Below are 16,170 nucleotides of genomic sequence, written 5' to 3'. Positions count from 1 at the left end.
AAGCAGACCACAATAAGGAAGCTGGCACACACCTGTTCTTAGCCCTGTGCCTCCCAGCTGAGGTTTGTGGCCGTGCAGGGCCCTGGGCAGTGCCTGGAACACCTGCCTGCAGCAGCAGGAGGGAAAACCGGCACCTTTGGGAACAGGGGACGATCAGCTGTCTGATTCCCCAGAGAGGAGTTCTCCAGCACTTTGCAGACAGTCTCAGGGCAGTTTTTGTCCATGTTCAGCAGAGCTCAGAACTGCCAGTTGGCAGCAACGCTCCAGCCTCTTCCACAGTGGGAAGTGAGAGCAGAGAGGGATTAAAGACACATCACTGTGGCATCTCATTACATCTCCTTCTGCTCTGAACTTCACCTTCCTGCTGCAAAGGGACATTTGACATTTCTTTCAGGTGTTGCTTCATTAGTCCTGCTACTCACTATGTATTATTTCAATCTCCCTGACTAATATTTTGGTTTTGTTCCCATAAAGCAACAACATGAACGGGTCTTTTCATGCCTTACAAGCTGTGGAAAGCCTGAAAAATGCTGAAGATGACGAGAAAGCTTCAGTAAAAAAAACAAAGCAACTCTATTAAAGAATAGTTACCACAGACCTCTGAGACAAGCTGAGTTGTTCTATTTATCCTACCAGCACTGTTTTCCAGCAAGATTCTTTAAGCTAAAAATCCTTGAGAGTGAGGATAAGCATCTTAAACACTGCATGTCCATGTGCATTTGCTCATTTAGTGTTTCCAAAACACTTGCTGGAAAATAGATTAACAAAGCTTGAAGTTGGGTATTTTGATTGAATACAGCAACAGAAGAGAGACGCAAAAATCTGTGCACAAATTCTAACATAAAATCTACAGGACACCACACTGAGGGATGGTGACATCGGAAAAGGTGCAAGGTTATCACGGGGAAAAGACAAATCTTAAGTATCCTGCAGCTCTGTAGGAATTCATCCTTCACTCGCACAGGTTCCAGTGATCCTCTTCCATCACCTGCTCCTTAAGCACTCGGATTCAAGGCATTTACAGAGAAGGTGCTGGCCAAACCTGTCAATGTCAGCCTCTGGCAGCAGGTCATAGCAACCCTCGGTGTAATCGTTCTGCAGGCTCTGGCGGTCCGGGAAGTAATCGGTGGTGAGGGGGAGACAGGCCGGAGTAGTGAGGGATTTCCAGTCCACTCCAACTGTACAACAGAAGCCTGGCACTACGGGGGGAGCAGACAGCGTCAGAACTGCCTCGTTGTGTCACGGGGGGCGCACGGGGGGGGCGTGTGTGGGCACCCAGGAAAAAGCGGGGTGCGGAGGAAGATGAAAGGAGTGCGTGGAGAGGAGCGTTAAGAGAGAACGGGGGACAAAAAACAGGGTTGGCGTGAGGTCAACAGGGACAAAAAAGGGGGTGGAATGGGAAGGGAAAAGGAAAATAGGACGGGAAGAAGGGAGGGAGAGAAAGAGACAGAGTTTGTTAAACAATGCAGTGCACATGCTGCTCAATCCCATCATGCAAATGGCATTCACAGTTAATACATTTAATTGTCTCTTGATTGAAAGCTAGAGCTGACACAGCCACCGCTCTTCCAAATTACAGCAAGTCAGGTGCAGTTACTGATTATTAATAAACAGATCAACATTCCACGTCTGAACAAGAAAATCAGACCAGTTTTGCATCCTAGACAACTGCAGAAGGAGCTGGAGAGGAGGAGAGAAAGAATGACAGACCAGCCTCTTTCTGGAATAGTACAACAGCAGAAAAGGGAGCATTTCTACAGTTATAAAAACAGAAGACACATCCAGAGGGGTGGGAAGACCAGAAAAATAGCAACTTGGAAAGCAATCCTTTCCCACACCCTTTCCTAGAGCTATGCTGCAGTTTTGAGATTACAGAGATCTAAAATGAGACATTTAACTAAGTTATACCAAATCATCAGCTCACCACTGCCCTGTTTGAGTCAGGTCAGAATGCAATCTGTATCAAGGCCCTTGGGCAAATACTGATTCTTAACTTTTTGTCCCAGAGATCCCACAGACAGAGATTTATTTTACTGTAGAAGTGTTAAAACTAATGGCAGGAACACTTCACAAGAAACTAATATAGGACAGAAAAGAAACATTCTGTAAAGAAGATGTTTCTCAGGCAGTGCCACACTTGTTTCAGTGTTAGGTGAAAGCAGATATTTCTCAGTAAAAAGTACCAAATGCAGAAAGCGACTGAACTACTTCTGCTTCAGTGAGCTGGTGCCAAACAAACTGCTCACACTGAGAGGCAGAGACGAGTTCAGCACCTTTTTGCATAATAGTCTGGTGAGGAGAGAATTTCAGATGTAACACAACAACCAGCTTCACATGTTCCTAAGAGCTCCAGAACTGCAATCCCAGAGAGAGCCAGGACAGGGAGATCCTGCAAATTACTGCAGGGCAAAACAAACCACTGCCAAAAGCCAAGGAGGCTCCTCAGTTCTTGCCTACACCTCCTGATGCCTCTACATGTGAACATGCCCTTTCCCTCCCCATCTTCCCACCTGTCAAACTCTCTTCCAAACCTCCCTCTTGCTTACTTGGATCTGAAGAGTTGGAGACAGCATCCTCCAAGGAATCCTTGTTCTGAGGTTTGAGGTTCACCCCTGTAAGAAAGAAAGAATGGGGTTTATTTTAAGCAGTTATGCACTCGAATTTCAAATAGAAATAAATCAAAAGCATGCTGATGTTTTAAGATACAGCATTTCTCTGCTGTAGAAGCAGGGGAAGAACTCAGGGTTCTGCACAGCAGAAAAAAAACCCACAAAGTCAATTAATGAGGAAAAACATATATTGGATCAAATTCAGGCATCTCACTAGAAGTGCTCAGTAGCCAAAAAACAAGCAAAAACCACCTCCTGAAACAGTAAAATCTATCTTGAAAAGTAGATATCAAAAAAACCCACATATAACAAAAATAAAAAAAGAAGTCACCTATAATCATTGAGCTTCATAATCTCAAAGGTCTGAGGAACAAAGTACTTTCAAATATAATAAGTACACAAAGCCAGATTTTTTTTTAATTGGTTTTCTCATTTTATGAACAAGTTAAGAAGAATTTCAGAAAACACAGGGGAAGCAAGAAAAGAAAATATAACAGACTTTCACTGTGGGAGAAGAGAACCCATATATAAAGTTGTAGTTATCTAAGACTCTGAAGAGTCTAAGTAATTTTTCAATATCCTAATACAGATTTACTCCAATTCTACATTTCTAGGCATAAACTACCAGTACATATTTCACCCTCTGCCAGGGGGCAGGGAGGAAACCAAACAAACAGTTGATTTTTTTATCAGCAAATACAAACTACTCTTACCAAGCTAAAGATTTTAAAAGTATTCATTAGGTCTTCAGTGCCCCTAAAGAGGTTCAGTATATTTACTGCAGGTTGTTTAAAACTACCACCTTCTGAAAAGGCAGCAACTTCCATTATGTTTCAGCCTGGAAGATACACCTTGGCCCATATTTCAGTAAGAAAGGAAGTTGTTATTCACTGGGAAAGGAGAGAAAATGATAGAAATGCACAGTTTTTGAACAAAATTCAGCTTATACTAACATAAATAAAGACTAATAAGGGACTTAATACCAGGGAAACTCAAATATCAGTTTTGATTAGGACTTCAGACACTGTGACTCCTCTCATTCTCAAATGGCTTTGCTCTAAGCAGCCTATTAACCTGGAAACCAGAGACTAAAACTGCAGCTCAGTGAAACTAAGCCAGCAGGATGCTATGGCCCCCCTTGGCCAGTTGTGCCTGGCCCCCATCTCACAACTGTCTGCTGTATTTGCATCATGTTTGTGCATTTACAGTGCAACAATCCCCACAGCAAAGACAAACCCGTCTGGAGCAGTTCCCTGGGCTGGTACAAACAGCTGCTGTGGCACAGGAGAGGAAATGAGTAACTAAGGAAACAAGAGAAACTGCTGCCTTCAAACCATTTACCAAAAATACAGATTTCAGGAAGTCCCCAAACATTTCAGAGAAGCAATCTTTTAAAAAACTAGCTTGTGTGGATTTAGCCAGGAGATTGGTACCAGCACCTGAGCTGTTACCCTCTCACAGAAAGGGTGGTCACATCTGCTGCCATGGTGATGCCAGGGAAACGGCAGAGGAGCTGCTCTAAGTGCCATTCACCTCTCACCAACTCCTGGTGCCACCTGCCATTCACTCTGGGAACTGCAACAAGATTTAGTCACTGAACTATCCCCTCCCATCTGCGGGACAACAGAGACAAACGGCCAGGGAAAAAGTGAGGTCGCTTCTCACTCAGGGTGACTCCACCAAAGCAGGGGGTAGGTCACAAAAAAACCAGAAAACACAGCAGAATGTTTAGTGGGGATTACTGCTCTACTTACAGGGCCCAAAAGAAAGGCTGAGAATTTCCACTAGTGGGTAAGGCAAGAGACACTAATATTCAGCTGGAAGTGCAAACATGACATCTCTCAAAAGTGTGTTGAACTATTCTGGGCTGTGTGAACAGCATTTAGTATAAGCAGCACCATCTTCAAAGTGCTTAAAATCTGGAGAGAGTGCATTTGCAGACACTGTCAAGAAATGCTAGAAAACACTGAATCTCAGAACTTACCATGTAAAATAAACCTGCCTTTTTACAGTTTCTCTCAAAACCTAGATATGACCAAACTTCATTCTTTCCATCAGCTTCCATATGTTACATATATATATATACACACACAAACAAGTTTCTTCATCCAGAGGGGTCACACCTTAAGGCAGTGCCACAGAAAAAAAAAAAAGTTCTGAACATCAGTGCATATTTAGTTGGGGTTTGTGTCTGGACATCAGTGTTTTGGACTCAGTAACTGCCTGAGTTTATAATAAGCAAACAATGAGCATCTTTCTATAATAAAGGTTCTAAGACATACCTGGAGAAGTAGACACACATTAACCAAAGCAAACTAAAACCAACAAACCAAAAAACTGCCACACCTCAAGAAGTCCAAGTAAGAGCACCAACAGATCAACAGATCAACAGATCACTCCAAACCGCAAACTGGTTTTGCATTATTGGCTCTTCCTCCTCGGCAATGCCTGTGCTCCCACCTCCCGTGAGTCCTGTCCCTGTCCCCCTGCCACTACCAGGGAAGGGTTTGTTCAGGGCTCTCAGCTGCAGGCTGTGCCCTCACCTGCCCCGTTGCTCCCAGCCAGCCCGTTGGAGAACTCCTCTGTCCCGCTGAAGCTCAGGAAGGAGCCGCTGTCCCCTGGCTGCCGAGAGCTGACGTGCCTGCAGGAAAACACAACAGCCTGGATTGGAAGACCTTCCCCACTTGTGCCATTCATTCCCTGCTCTTGACAAATACAACTACCAGTTCCCAGCCCTGCTGCCTCGGCTGAGCCCAGGGTGGATCCCAGCTCTCCTGCCAGTGTTTGCAGAGATGGCAGCACAGAGAGGCTGTAACAACATCCCACACCTGTCCAGGCTGCTTGTTCCCTGCCTCCAGCAAGAGCCAGAGCACTGCCTGTGCAGGACAGTAAAGAACCAGCTCCTTGTGTCCTCTCAGGAGAGAAATAAAGCTTAGCTGGTTATTTACAGATCTGATGTCATGGTCCATAAACCCCACATTCCAGACTGAGCCAAGTGCTTTGCATGAGCACGTCATCCACAGAGACGACAGAGATCCAGAGAAGGGATTGTCAGGAATATGACATGAGAGATTGGTGTCATGACAAGATGCTTTAGCACACTAGGATGTACATAGTAAGTCACAAACAGGACAACAATTTTTCTATAAAGTGAAAAAAACCCCAGCCCTCTCCAAGCTAGAGGAAGTAAATGAACTCCAGTTTTGCCAAGAGAGTTTTGTATCTCAAAATTAAAGTACATCCTGCACACTTGGCACTGACACAACACACAATTCAACTTGGAGATCACAACCCATAACTGCCTTACTGTAACACCTATAAAACTTCAAACAAAGGGCATGTTCATGCAAAGTCTGCCCAGACTGAGCCTGAGCACCTCACCTGCCCGTGGCCTCATGGTAAGCCAGCTCCAGGAGCTCAGCAGAGGAATGAGTCAGGTCCTGCTGCCCACTGCCCTGCATTTCTGCCATGTTCTGCCGGGTTTGGTGATGGATCTGGATGGCTTCTCCCGACGGACCTGCAGTTACAACTGGATCAGTAATCACGTCTGCCCTGACTCCTCAGTTGCCTGCAGCCTCCTTTTGCCAACAGCACAGGCAATGATAACTAAAGGACATTAGGAAAGCATGTTTACAAAATCTCCAAGGCAAAATCTCTGGCATTTCTGAAGCCAGTGAAGTAGAATTTTCTTTTAAACACTTTGAAGGGCCTACTTTAGGCACTAAACAATTCCGAGAACAATTCAGCATCCGAAAGTCAACCCAAATTGCAGTAACAATTCCCTTCAGCAGCTACTACAGGATTATTCCCTGGTGCCTGATGCTGCTTGTTTGCCAACAGATGTAATATTTCCCAAAAGCAGGTCCATCCGCTCCGCTCAGCCTGTGGCACCGTGCAGGACCAGAGTTCTCAGGGGTCCTCTCATTGTGGTAAATTGTGTGCTGTCCTGTCCCCTTACCCACGGGAAAGGTGTGCATCCAGCGGCGCCGGTTGGACGTGAGCTTCATGGGCATGCGGGAGGGGGCGAAGGGGTTGATGAGGGCCCTCTGGGGGGTGTATCCCCCCGGCCGGATGTGCAGCAGGGATTCGGCACTGCCCACGTGGAACCTCCCCGGGGCGCTGGAGTCCCGCTGCTGAGACTCCAGCATGTTCTCCAGGACGTCTGGAAAACACAGCACCGGGTGAGGGTGAGCCAAACCAACTGCTCAGGGATGTAAAGATTCCCCAGGGCAAGAGGAAACAAGGAGAGCTGAGGAGTAGGCAGGGAGAGATGCTGAAAGCAATTTCAGTCCAGTCTGAAAACTACAACATAAACAAGAATCCAGACAAGAAAAAGCATTATTCCATCTGCCATTACAGCATTCCTGAGAACTGTGACACTAAGTGAAAGAAACCTGTAAAGAAACCACTTGCCAAGTCAATAATGAAGAATTTTTCAGAGCTTAGAGAATTTCTGAGAAATAAAAACACTGACACCAGAAACTTCAGGATGAATACCAAGGACATGGCAGAAGCTACAGCTGAGCAACATGTGCCTTTTCTGTAACATCCAGATTTGAGCACTGAAATCAGAGATTACTCCCAGAAGACATAGGATGTGACCTTCACAAGTTCATTGTCACCACTGGATGTAGAATACAAGTACAGTTATTTAGAAATAAGAGAAATATACCACATGACTAAGTAGCAATTACTCTGCCCAACAAGCAGAAATTCCAAAGAGAAGGAAGGGTCTCATTTATTGCCATGAGACAAACCTCGATTTCTCTGACTCTTTGGTCTCCACCATTCCCATTCCACATGCCTCCCCATCCAGCTGAACACCTTCAGCTGGTCACCACACTATCCTTCAAACTACAGGAATAAAGGAAATACCAAAAGAAGTTGTACTAAATGACAGTAGATGGAAACACGAAAGGCTGCTGAGAGCAGTTCCACACCCGTAACTCTGATTCCTGTGACAGGATAAATATGGTATCAGTGTCATACAGCATGACATGAAAAAACAGAAAAAGCCTTCAGGGATAGAATTTGATAGAAGATGAAGCAATTGCAGGAGGAATACAATTTACCTAGAAATGGAGTTGGGTTTGTGGAAGACACTGCATATTTTCTGAGAAAAAAAAATTAAATTGGAAGGGAAGAAAAGGAGAGAGCCAGCACTGCTAACACACAGAGACAGCTCAGCAGTGCATTGTCAAAAGGAAGGATCTAGAAAGTGAGTCTTAATGACAACAATTCCCCATGGAGATATTGTTATAAGCAGGGTCCCCCAGGGCTCACTGCTAAGGCCACTTCTCATTTGACAGATTATAGGTGACCTGGATAATGAAAGTTCCCCGTGTATGTCCACATTTGCAGGCAGACACAGGAGAGCAGCCAAGTACTAAAGAAGGCAATAGACAAGGGAGAAGAGTAAATCAGTGTCAGGACACTTCTATTTAGGGCGAGCCAATAAAAAAAGCAATGGAATTGGACAAGGATAGCACAGGGAGAATGCACAACCCAGGCACAGCTGGAGCTATGGAGAAGCTGTGCCACGAGTGTTAAACAAGCACCACGTCCCCTCTGCTGGCCTGGCAGAGCCCAACACAAACTTCCACCTTGCCTTCCCCTCTGCCCACCAAAGGTGCTCGCCCACGTGCCCCGGGCTGACCTCTGGTGCTGGTGTAGCCCAGGGAGCTGCTGACTTCACACTGGTGCAGGTGTGGCCGCGGGATCATGAGGATGTTGGAGATCTTGCCCAGGGAGCTGTCGTCAGACGCCTGGCTCCTCACCTCCTCTGGGGGCAGCGCGCGGCTCTGCAGGGACGGGCTGCACGACACGTCATAGGAGCTCGAGCTCTTCCTCGTCCGACTTTCCCTCTCCCTCACAGACCTGGCCAGGGGTAAGGAGGAGATTAATTCCCAGGTTAACAAGGGGCTTGAACAGGCCCAAGTCGTGTAAAGGACTCCCTGCTCAGCAGGTGAACTCAAAGGGGACTACAAGGAAGGCATCACTGTCTGCTTTGACCACGTGGGCACTTGATACTCCTGTGCCTCGGACAGCAGAGGAACAGAGCACTGAAATGTTCCCAGCACGGCTGGGAGGAGAGCACACTCCACTCCCTGTGCAATGCCACAGACACCACACTGAGCTGGTAGCACAGACGTGGCCTAGAAGATACTAAACCTGAGCCTACAGTGCCAGGAACATGAAGTTGTAGGAAAGCTGCTTGGAATTATTAACTATGTTAAATTGTATTGGCATCTTCCAGCACGGATTTCTACAGGCTGCTGTATTAACAAGTATTAATATTAACAAGTGAGTCCACATGCACAGTTTTCTTCACATTTAGGTAATGCTACTGAAAGAAGGAAAGCAAAAAACACACTTCAAAGCAAGCTCATCAATCCCATGTTCCTGAAAAAGCACTGAAATGGATAGTTTGTTCAAAGAATTTGGCCAGGACCTGAGAACAATCCAGCCTTTCTCCTCAGACAAAAGGCCATGGAATAGTTGAGAACCTGCACTCAGCTTTTCTGTTTCTGCTCTCATCCAGGGCCACCAGGATCCAGGCACCATTTTCAGGGAAGATTCCCCACCACTCTGCGTTCAGCACCGGTTACTAAGCAGTGCAGCAAATTAATTGCTTTTCTACAACTCTGTGGAAGTCTATTGTGCAAGTACTTTCTTAATCCCCTTGCAAAATCTGTTAGGAACTCAGCAAGGGAGACTGGTTTCATTCCCCTTGAGAAAAAATGAAAGATCTGAGGAAGTATATTGATGCCTTTTCTTAGATCCCACCCACCATCTCAGAAGCAAAATTAGCCAATCAGCCCCAAAGACCAGGTACAGACACAGCTTTTCCTGCAACTGTAAGCACGTGGAGCTTAATTCTCCTTGCATTCCTCAAAGCATTTGATGCCTCCAGAAGCCCAGCATAACATGGGTGCTCTGGAACCAGTGCATCCCAAGCCTCCTACCTGAAGGTGGTGCAGCGCTGGGCTCTGGAGGGGCCTGGCAGCCGGAACACCTGGGCATCATAGCCATCGTAATCCACCTGGATAGGCAGGGCATTCTCAGCATCCTTGGGAGTTCCTAAAGCTAAAATCAAAATCACACAGCACTGGAACCTCTTTCAAAAATGTTCAAGATCTGCAAGTCGGAGTGCCCAGCTCTGACCTCTAAGGAAAGGAGCTATTCCAAAAGAAATCCCACGCAAAAGGCTCATGAGCAGAACCAGCTGGAGCAGCTCAATTATCAAAGTTGGTGCCTCTGAATGAGAGTTGCTGTGGCCCTAATGGCTTTCCCCCATATGCCCTAAACATGAAATTATTAATCAACAAATCAATCCTTGCATGAACAGATGCCTTGATTTCTCTCATGAGGGAACTGCACCTTTTAAAGTATCTTTGAAAGAATGGACATCCTCACTTACAGAAGATCCACCTTCCTGAGACGAGGTGCTGTCAGCAGAGTGCTGCTTCTCCCACTGAAATTGTGTGCTCACAGCACTGACAATAAATACTCCAAGCTAGAGAAGGCCTCTCTGTCCCATCCCCATGAGCAGCATCACCACCACACCAGCCTGACACCACGTCCTCCTCTGGCCAGGTGACACAGCCAGGCCAGAAACACCCTGCTCCATGTTAGTGATCTGCCAAGGAGCCGATGGGCACGTGCACATGAACATCCCCAGGAACAAATATGTGGGTTTGATGGTTTTCTGGCACCACTGTCCCCTCCTTCTGCTGAGGTGTCATTGTCTTACTGCAGCTGTTTGTTAGCTTGGGAGTCAGGGGGGTAGATCCTCCCAGAACAGAATTACTCACAGGCATCTCGATTATTTTTTGCTTTCTCAGTCAGTGGCTGGAGGGTCCAACAAAGGAAGTGTGAAGTGACAAAAAAAAAAAAAAAAGAGAGAAGGGAAACAATCAGCATGTTCTAAGGAAATATCCCCCAGTGTGATCAAGTAGACTTAACGTTCATCTTGCTGACTCAGCAAGGCAGCCAGACCACTTCAGAAATATTAAATACTGATACTTGGTCACAAACCTGTGTGAAAAACACGTCTCTACCTATCCATGGAGTTCTTTGTTACAAAATGAAACTCTACTTTTTATGGTGGCTAAAACATTTCCCACCTACTTTTATCCTAGAAAGAACTACAGACTAGTCCCTCATAAATCCCTACAACAAACACAACAGCTTTGCTTTCACAGTCTTTTAACACAGAAACTTAGTTCAGCTGTTGGAATACCTGCTGGAAAGACTCTGATGCTTGGCTGAGAAAAGGCACCTGACCAGCCAGTAAGAAGAAAAGATAAATCAGAAAGATCCTCACCTTCCTTCCTGCCAGCTTGATCCGTGGAGTGAAGCTGTTGCACAGGAGCTGGCTCTTGGATGTGTAGAAACTGGAAGGGAAAACAGGGTGGCTTTAAGGTCTTCTAAGAACTGAACACAGCTGGTTTGGTACACAGCAAACAGCCTGAGAGCCTGAGCCAGCTAGGGCATGGAGAGAAGGGGACACCCTTCTCTGCACAGCACACATGGAAAAACTGATGGATGGTTAACTCTAAATAAACTACTCTTCTTTCAGTAGAGACCAGGCTTTGATACCCACACAGCCTCAGTCTCAACCACTTCTTAATATGCTTGACACCTCCACTTCCCAGTTCACTTCCCCTTTCTACAGAAAGGCATCCACTTTCCCTGTGCCATTTACACAGCCCTCCCCAATGTACGTGACACCAGTGACTGCCACCAGCTGTTTGAGAACTACAGAGATTGCCTGTCATTTCTGAGGTGTTGCATTAATGTCCAGGGTTCTATAGGAGTAATGTAATATGTGTTTTGTTTCACAAAGAGAACAAAGGAAACAAATAGTGAAAGAAAAAAAGAATTCAACAGATTATGAAGAGGAAAGCAAAGCAGGAGTGTTTAGCAAAGGCTGGTAGAATTCACCTACCTGTGATTTATCCAGTGTGGAATATTGTAGTCATCACCCATGCGGGAGTCCCCGGGGCCACAGCGGTTATGGAGCTGTAAGGAAATCAGAAGCAGAGTCAGCAGCTGCATCCAGCTGGTCACAAAAAGAATAACATTTGTAGCAGGAACAGATAGGAGGGGAAAGGAGCACACCTTACCTTAAAGAGTGGCACAGCATGTAAGGGTTGCTCTCCCATGCACACCAGATCCACCCCAATCCCTGGAAACAGAGAGCAGCAGAGTTCAGCAGGACTGATATGCTAAGCCAAAACAGATCATCAACTTGAGCTGAAGACCCGATTTCTATTCATGTCACATTTTAAGATGTAATTTAACTGAAAACAGCAGTTAACAGTCCTGTGGTATGTTTACCAACCAACAGCGCCTGTGGGGATACAAGAAGTGTTTCTTCTAAACTAGTGCAAATCACGCAAGATTATCCTTTAAGGGACACGTCTGCATGGACAGATGAGGTTCTCTAACACAAACAAGAGAAATTAGAGGTCTTTAAGTACCCTGCAAATCTGCCTGTTTCCACATGAAGTGCAGATAGGTGTTCCAGCTGTAACCCCCCTTCCCAAGTCGCAGCAGATACTTTTTCACAGCCACAAGAGGCTCCATCCTTCCCCACCCTGCCTGTTTGCCTCCCGAGCACCTCCAGCTGGTTACCATTGTCAATCATCCTCTGCTTGGTCAGGATCATGAGGAGCCGGTCGACCTCGAAGACGCCCACGCCGGGGGTGATCACCACGGACATCTGCCCCGTGCGGTCGAAGTTGCGGTTGATGTAATGCTTGTCAAACACTGCGGGAGAGAATTCGGGAACGCTCCATTGAGGCACTGCATGTTCCTTTTCAGAGCAAGGCAGGTGACTCTCTCAGCTTCACCTAAATCCCATTTGATCTATCCTGATTTTGAAACACCTCCACAATTTAAGATTTCACCAGAGGTTCTCATACAGATGCACAGCTGAAAGTTTCATCATATCAAGGCCCTGTAAATGGTTCCTGAGACCTGAAATGCTCAACACTGTTATTTGAGAGGCACTGGTTTTCCAAGGACACATCAGAAAATTTCTTCTGAAGCTCAAAATGATAATTTAACACCTAATTTTTCCCCTCCTCGGCACTGTGTTAAGGAACAGGCAACAGAAGTTCACACCCATTTATTGGCAGCTGCTTTCACGTTCTTTTCCCCAGCATACTTTTATCCATTGCTCATAACTTACCATTGAATGAAAGATTTATGGCCTCCAGGTAGTTCCCTTGTGCCGAGGTGGAATTGTAACCTGGAGGAAAGCCCTCTGGACAAGGGTTCAGAAGGGAAAAAAAAAAAACAACAACAAAAATCATCATCTCTGCATAGACTACCTTTATAAAAATAATAAAAAACCCAAACACAGAAAAATGCCTTTCTACTAAATCCTATTACTTCAAAAATTACAGGCAAAATTGGTGTTATTATGTTTTTACAGAAAGACCTGGGCAAAAGAGCCCAGCCAGCAGAACAGTGAGTAGAACAACACCAGGCTCCAAGTGAAACTGGAGAGTTTACAGACAAATTAAAAGAAAAAAAAGAAATAAAAGAGAGCAGAGGGTAAAAGCAGGGAAAGGAGTCTTGTACCTGCTTGCTCCAGTCGTACCAGCACAGGGTACTGGATGAAAAGCTTTTTGATGGTCACGAGCAGTGAGGTCCATTCCTCTCGCCTCTCATTCTGAACTACAACCCTAGAGAGAGCACAGCTGAGTGAGGATCATGGGAGGAGGGAGAAGGGATGAACAAACTGTAAGGGAAAGCACAACAAGGTGCACTGGGTTGCACACACACTGTGAGACAAGAGGGGAGAAGAACTGGGAGGAAAACCAACATACTTGTAAAAATCCTCATAAAACCTTCCCTCATGGTCCTGCCGGATGGATGCTCGATGTGCTTCAGGGAACTCATCTGAAATGGGAGCAAAAGCACGTCTTGTCCCAGGATCTTGGAGAGAAATGACTCATCTTTTCCAGAAAGGAGCTGCTTTTCCATTTAAAAAACCCAACAAACCAACCACCAAACAAACAAAGAACCGAAACACTGGGAGAAATATCAGACCTCCTACACAACAAAAACTGCTTTCAAACCAATGTGAGAGTCTGAATACGATGAAGAAACTTTGTCATATATTCTTCTTTGTAAGGCTTTCACTGCAGTACTTTCATAACAATGGCTGTGTGCCTACTCTGATAGAAAATAGTTTGATTAGATCATTAAAAGAAAAAGGGAAAAATTAACTGGCAACCTGTGACCAATTTTCAAGAGAGAAGGATACAGATTTTACATACCTATAGATTTTGCCTCATAAAATGTTCTAGAAAATAGAACCACTGTCACTTCATGGCTGCAATTCTTCTCCTGTCCAGGAAAAATAAATGAAAAAAAGAGAACTTAAAAGGTCAGATTCAGCAGTAAACACATAGTAACACCCTCTTTTCCCTCACACCTGGAAACAAAGGTAACTAAAAAAAGGTAGAGTATTGTACTAATGTATCTGCACAAATCCTGTATCTGCCTCTCTGAAATAACAATGGTCTGTCCTACAGACTCTGTTCTTCTTGGTTACATCACATTTACCAAGGGCACTCTCCCCTGCTCTCTAAAGAAACTCCTCTCTGTAGCTGCCAACATACAAGATTTTTGTTTAAAAACGTAAAGACATTTGACTCAATTTGTTTATACCTACAGCAATTTGATATTCTGATTTGTTATTTTGCAGAGAGGTGCCCCTAACAATTCCAGGGAAATACAAAATTAAACCTGAACTCAATCAGCTCTTTACCTTCCACTTTGTGAAGAGGTCAGCGAGGAAACCATTCACAGCCTTCTCAAAGTACAGGTCCCCTGCAAAGTAAACATCTCCCAGGCATCAGATAACAGTGGTTACCTCAACCAAGGGACACATCTAACCCTGAGATTCCAGGACAATTGTTTTTATCAGCCCCAGAGCAGCTGTGTGCATAATGAAGGCTCCTACCACCGAAATGAGATGACATAAATGTTAAAAAGCATGAGTGTTTCAGAGGATGTAAACACGACTCTCACTGACAAAAGGTTCTGGCCTTTAAATTAATTTTTCCAACACACTCCCAGCATGCTGGGAAAGCATCTGTACTGTCTTTTAGGCAGAGGATGCACAACTGATCCCCTGCTCTGTTCTGAACAGTTGCCCAGCTCCATATGCCTGAACACATGGGCACAGGAAGCGGCAAGAGGCTCGATAAAGAATTGAGCCAAAAAAAAATAGGATGATGACACAGAGAAGTGACTCATTCTTAGTGCCTGAAGTTTTAATATTTTCAGCTGAAGCCACTGAACTCTACCTGGGCCAGAGCAGGTTTTACTTCCTTGCTAAGCTAAAGTCAAGAGAAATCTAAAACATCAAGGTCCTTTTAGCACAGGACTTGCACACATTTCTGGTTTCAGGATTCCCAGACTGGCCCCACCCTCACCACCAAACATGGTGAATCGCACAGAAAACCTCCCCAGTGCTCACAGGGAGTTGCTCCTCGATTTCATCACCGAGATAAGGGTGCCCAGGCTCTACAGCAGGGACAGGAAAATGATGGCCCAGCCAGGAGACAGAAAAATAAGGATTTGAGGCACCTTGAAGCAGTGCCCAGGCCAAGGGCAGGGCATTTCAGCTTTCCAATAAGTAAATGGCAGAAATGAACAGCAGTGGCAGTTTTGTAGCAGGGGCAGAAAGGAGAGTGCTGGCACCCCCATTCCCAGGCAGGTCACTTATCTACCTACCATAAATGTCAAAATCCCACATTTCACAGCTCATCTGGATAAAAATATAAACCATGGCAGAAGTGGAGCGGAAAACCACCTGCAGAGGAACAAAGACCTTATTTCAAACAAGAGGCATTCCCTAATAGGGCCACATGAAGAGGTTAATTACACAGCAACTTCTGTGACTGTGCCCCTTGCATCACAGGCAATTTCCCCTCTAACAAGGGGGCATTTCAACAGCCCAAGTAACTCCTGGTGCTGCCAGCACAGCAGGGCTGAAGTTCACTAATCATTCACCCTCCTGAACTTATTGCCACTCTTCACCTCACAGCACAGCCAATTCCAACCATCCACACAAATCTGCAAGCAAGATAGAATTACAAGAAACCTGGCAAGGACAGGAAGGGGAAAAGCGCTTTCTCCCCGTTCCTGAAATCTTACCCGGGTGTCCTCACTGATGTATCCACAGGTGACTTTCTCACTCTTCACCCACAGCTCCCCTGCCTGAGCCCTGGAAGAAAAGAAGTGCAAAATATTTGCTGACCAGAGTGAACACGATTAGAGAATCAATATTTGAGCAAATAAGGGATGGACCAAAACCTGCACTCAAGGATGACTTATTTGGCTCAAATCTGATCTTTAATCCAAAAGGTGTCAAACAGGCTCTGCCATCTGCACATTTCCTTGTCCCTCAGTCACTTCATCAGAACTATTAATACATCTTGGGAGGTAGGAAATATTGTAAGAGATAAAAGGAGAATTATTTGGCATTCAACAGAAGCCACAAGTGTAGCTGGCTGCCCAACTCTTAGTTTCTTCC

General features: G+C 45.4%; 1 protein-coding gene across 6 annotated transcripts in view; it reads right to left on the bottom strand.

The window, feature by feature from the left end:
- The window catches only part of DEPDC5 (DEP domain containing 5), a 42,189-nt gene that overhangs the window by 20,355 nt on the left and 5,664 nt on the right, over positions 1–16,170 (bottom strand). For 4 of the 6 annotated variants that reach the window (XM_027882005.1, XM_027882004.1, XM_027882008.1 and 1 more), the window contains exons 8-26: positions 15,792–15,861; positions 15,369–15,447; positions 14,398–14,459; positions 13,904–13,973; positions 13,451–13,523; positions 13,203–13,306; positions 12,808–12,882; positions 12,249–12,383; positions 11,738–11,799; positions 11,560–11,633; positions 10,936–11,005; positions 10,424–10,460; positions 9,575–9,695; positions 8,266–8,486; positions 6,568–6,771; positions 5,991–6,126; positions 5,153–5,250; positions 2,547–2,612; positions 1,043–1,226 (exon numbers count right to left, since the gene is read on the bottom strand). In XM_027882005.1, the coding sequence (XP_027737806.1) occupies positions 1,043–1,226; positions 2,547–2,612; positions 5,153–5,250; positions 5,991–6,126; positions 6,568–6,771; positions 8,266–8,486; positions 9,575–9,695; positions 10,424–10,460; positions 10,936–11,005; positions 11,560–11,633; positions 11,738–11,799; positions 12,249–12,383; positions 12,808–12,882; positions 13,203–13,306; positions 13,451–13,523; positions 13,904–13,973; positions 14,398–14,459; positions 15,369–15,447; positions 15,792–15,861 (1,941 nt within the window). The remainder of the gene's footprint in view (positions 1–1,042; positions 1,227–2,546; positions 2,613–5,152; positions 5,251–5,990; positions 6,127–6,567; positions 6,772–8,265; positions 8,487–9,574; positions 9,696–10,423; positions 10,461–10,935; positions 11,006–11,559; positions 11,634–11,737; positions 11,800–12,248; positions 12,384–12,807; positions 12,883–13,202; positions 13,307–13,450; positions 13,524–13,903; positions 13,974–14,397; positions 14,460–15,368; positions 15,448–15,791; positions 15,862–16,170) is intronic. The other 2 variants (XM_027882006.1, XM_027882010.1) reach the window with 1 other exon arrangement.

The sequence above is a fragment of the Empidonax traillii genome, unplaced genomic scaffold (assembly GCF_003031625.1).
Source record: "Empidonax traillii isolate 1590-97213 ecotype Southwest subspecies unplaced genomic scaffold, ASM303162v1 scaffold99:size1466351, whole genome shotgun sequence".
NCBI lineage: Eukaryota > Metazoa > Chordata > Aves > Passeriformes > Tyrannidae > Empidonax > Empidonax traillii.
The sequence above is the reverse complement of the archived record's forward strand: the minus strand, read 5'-3'. Positions and strand labels throughout refer to the sequence as shown.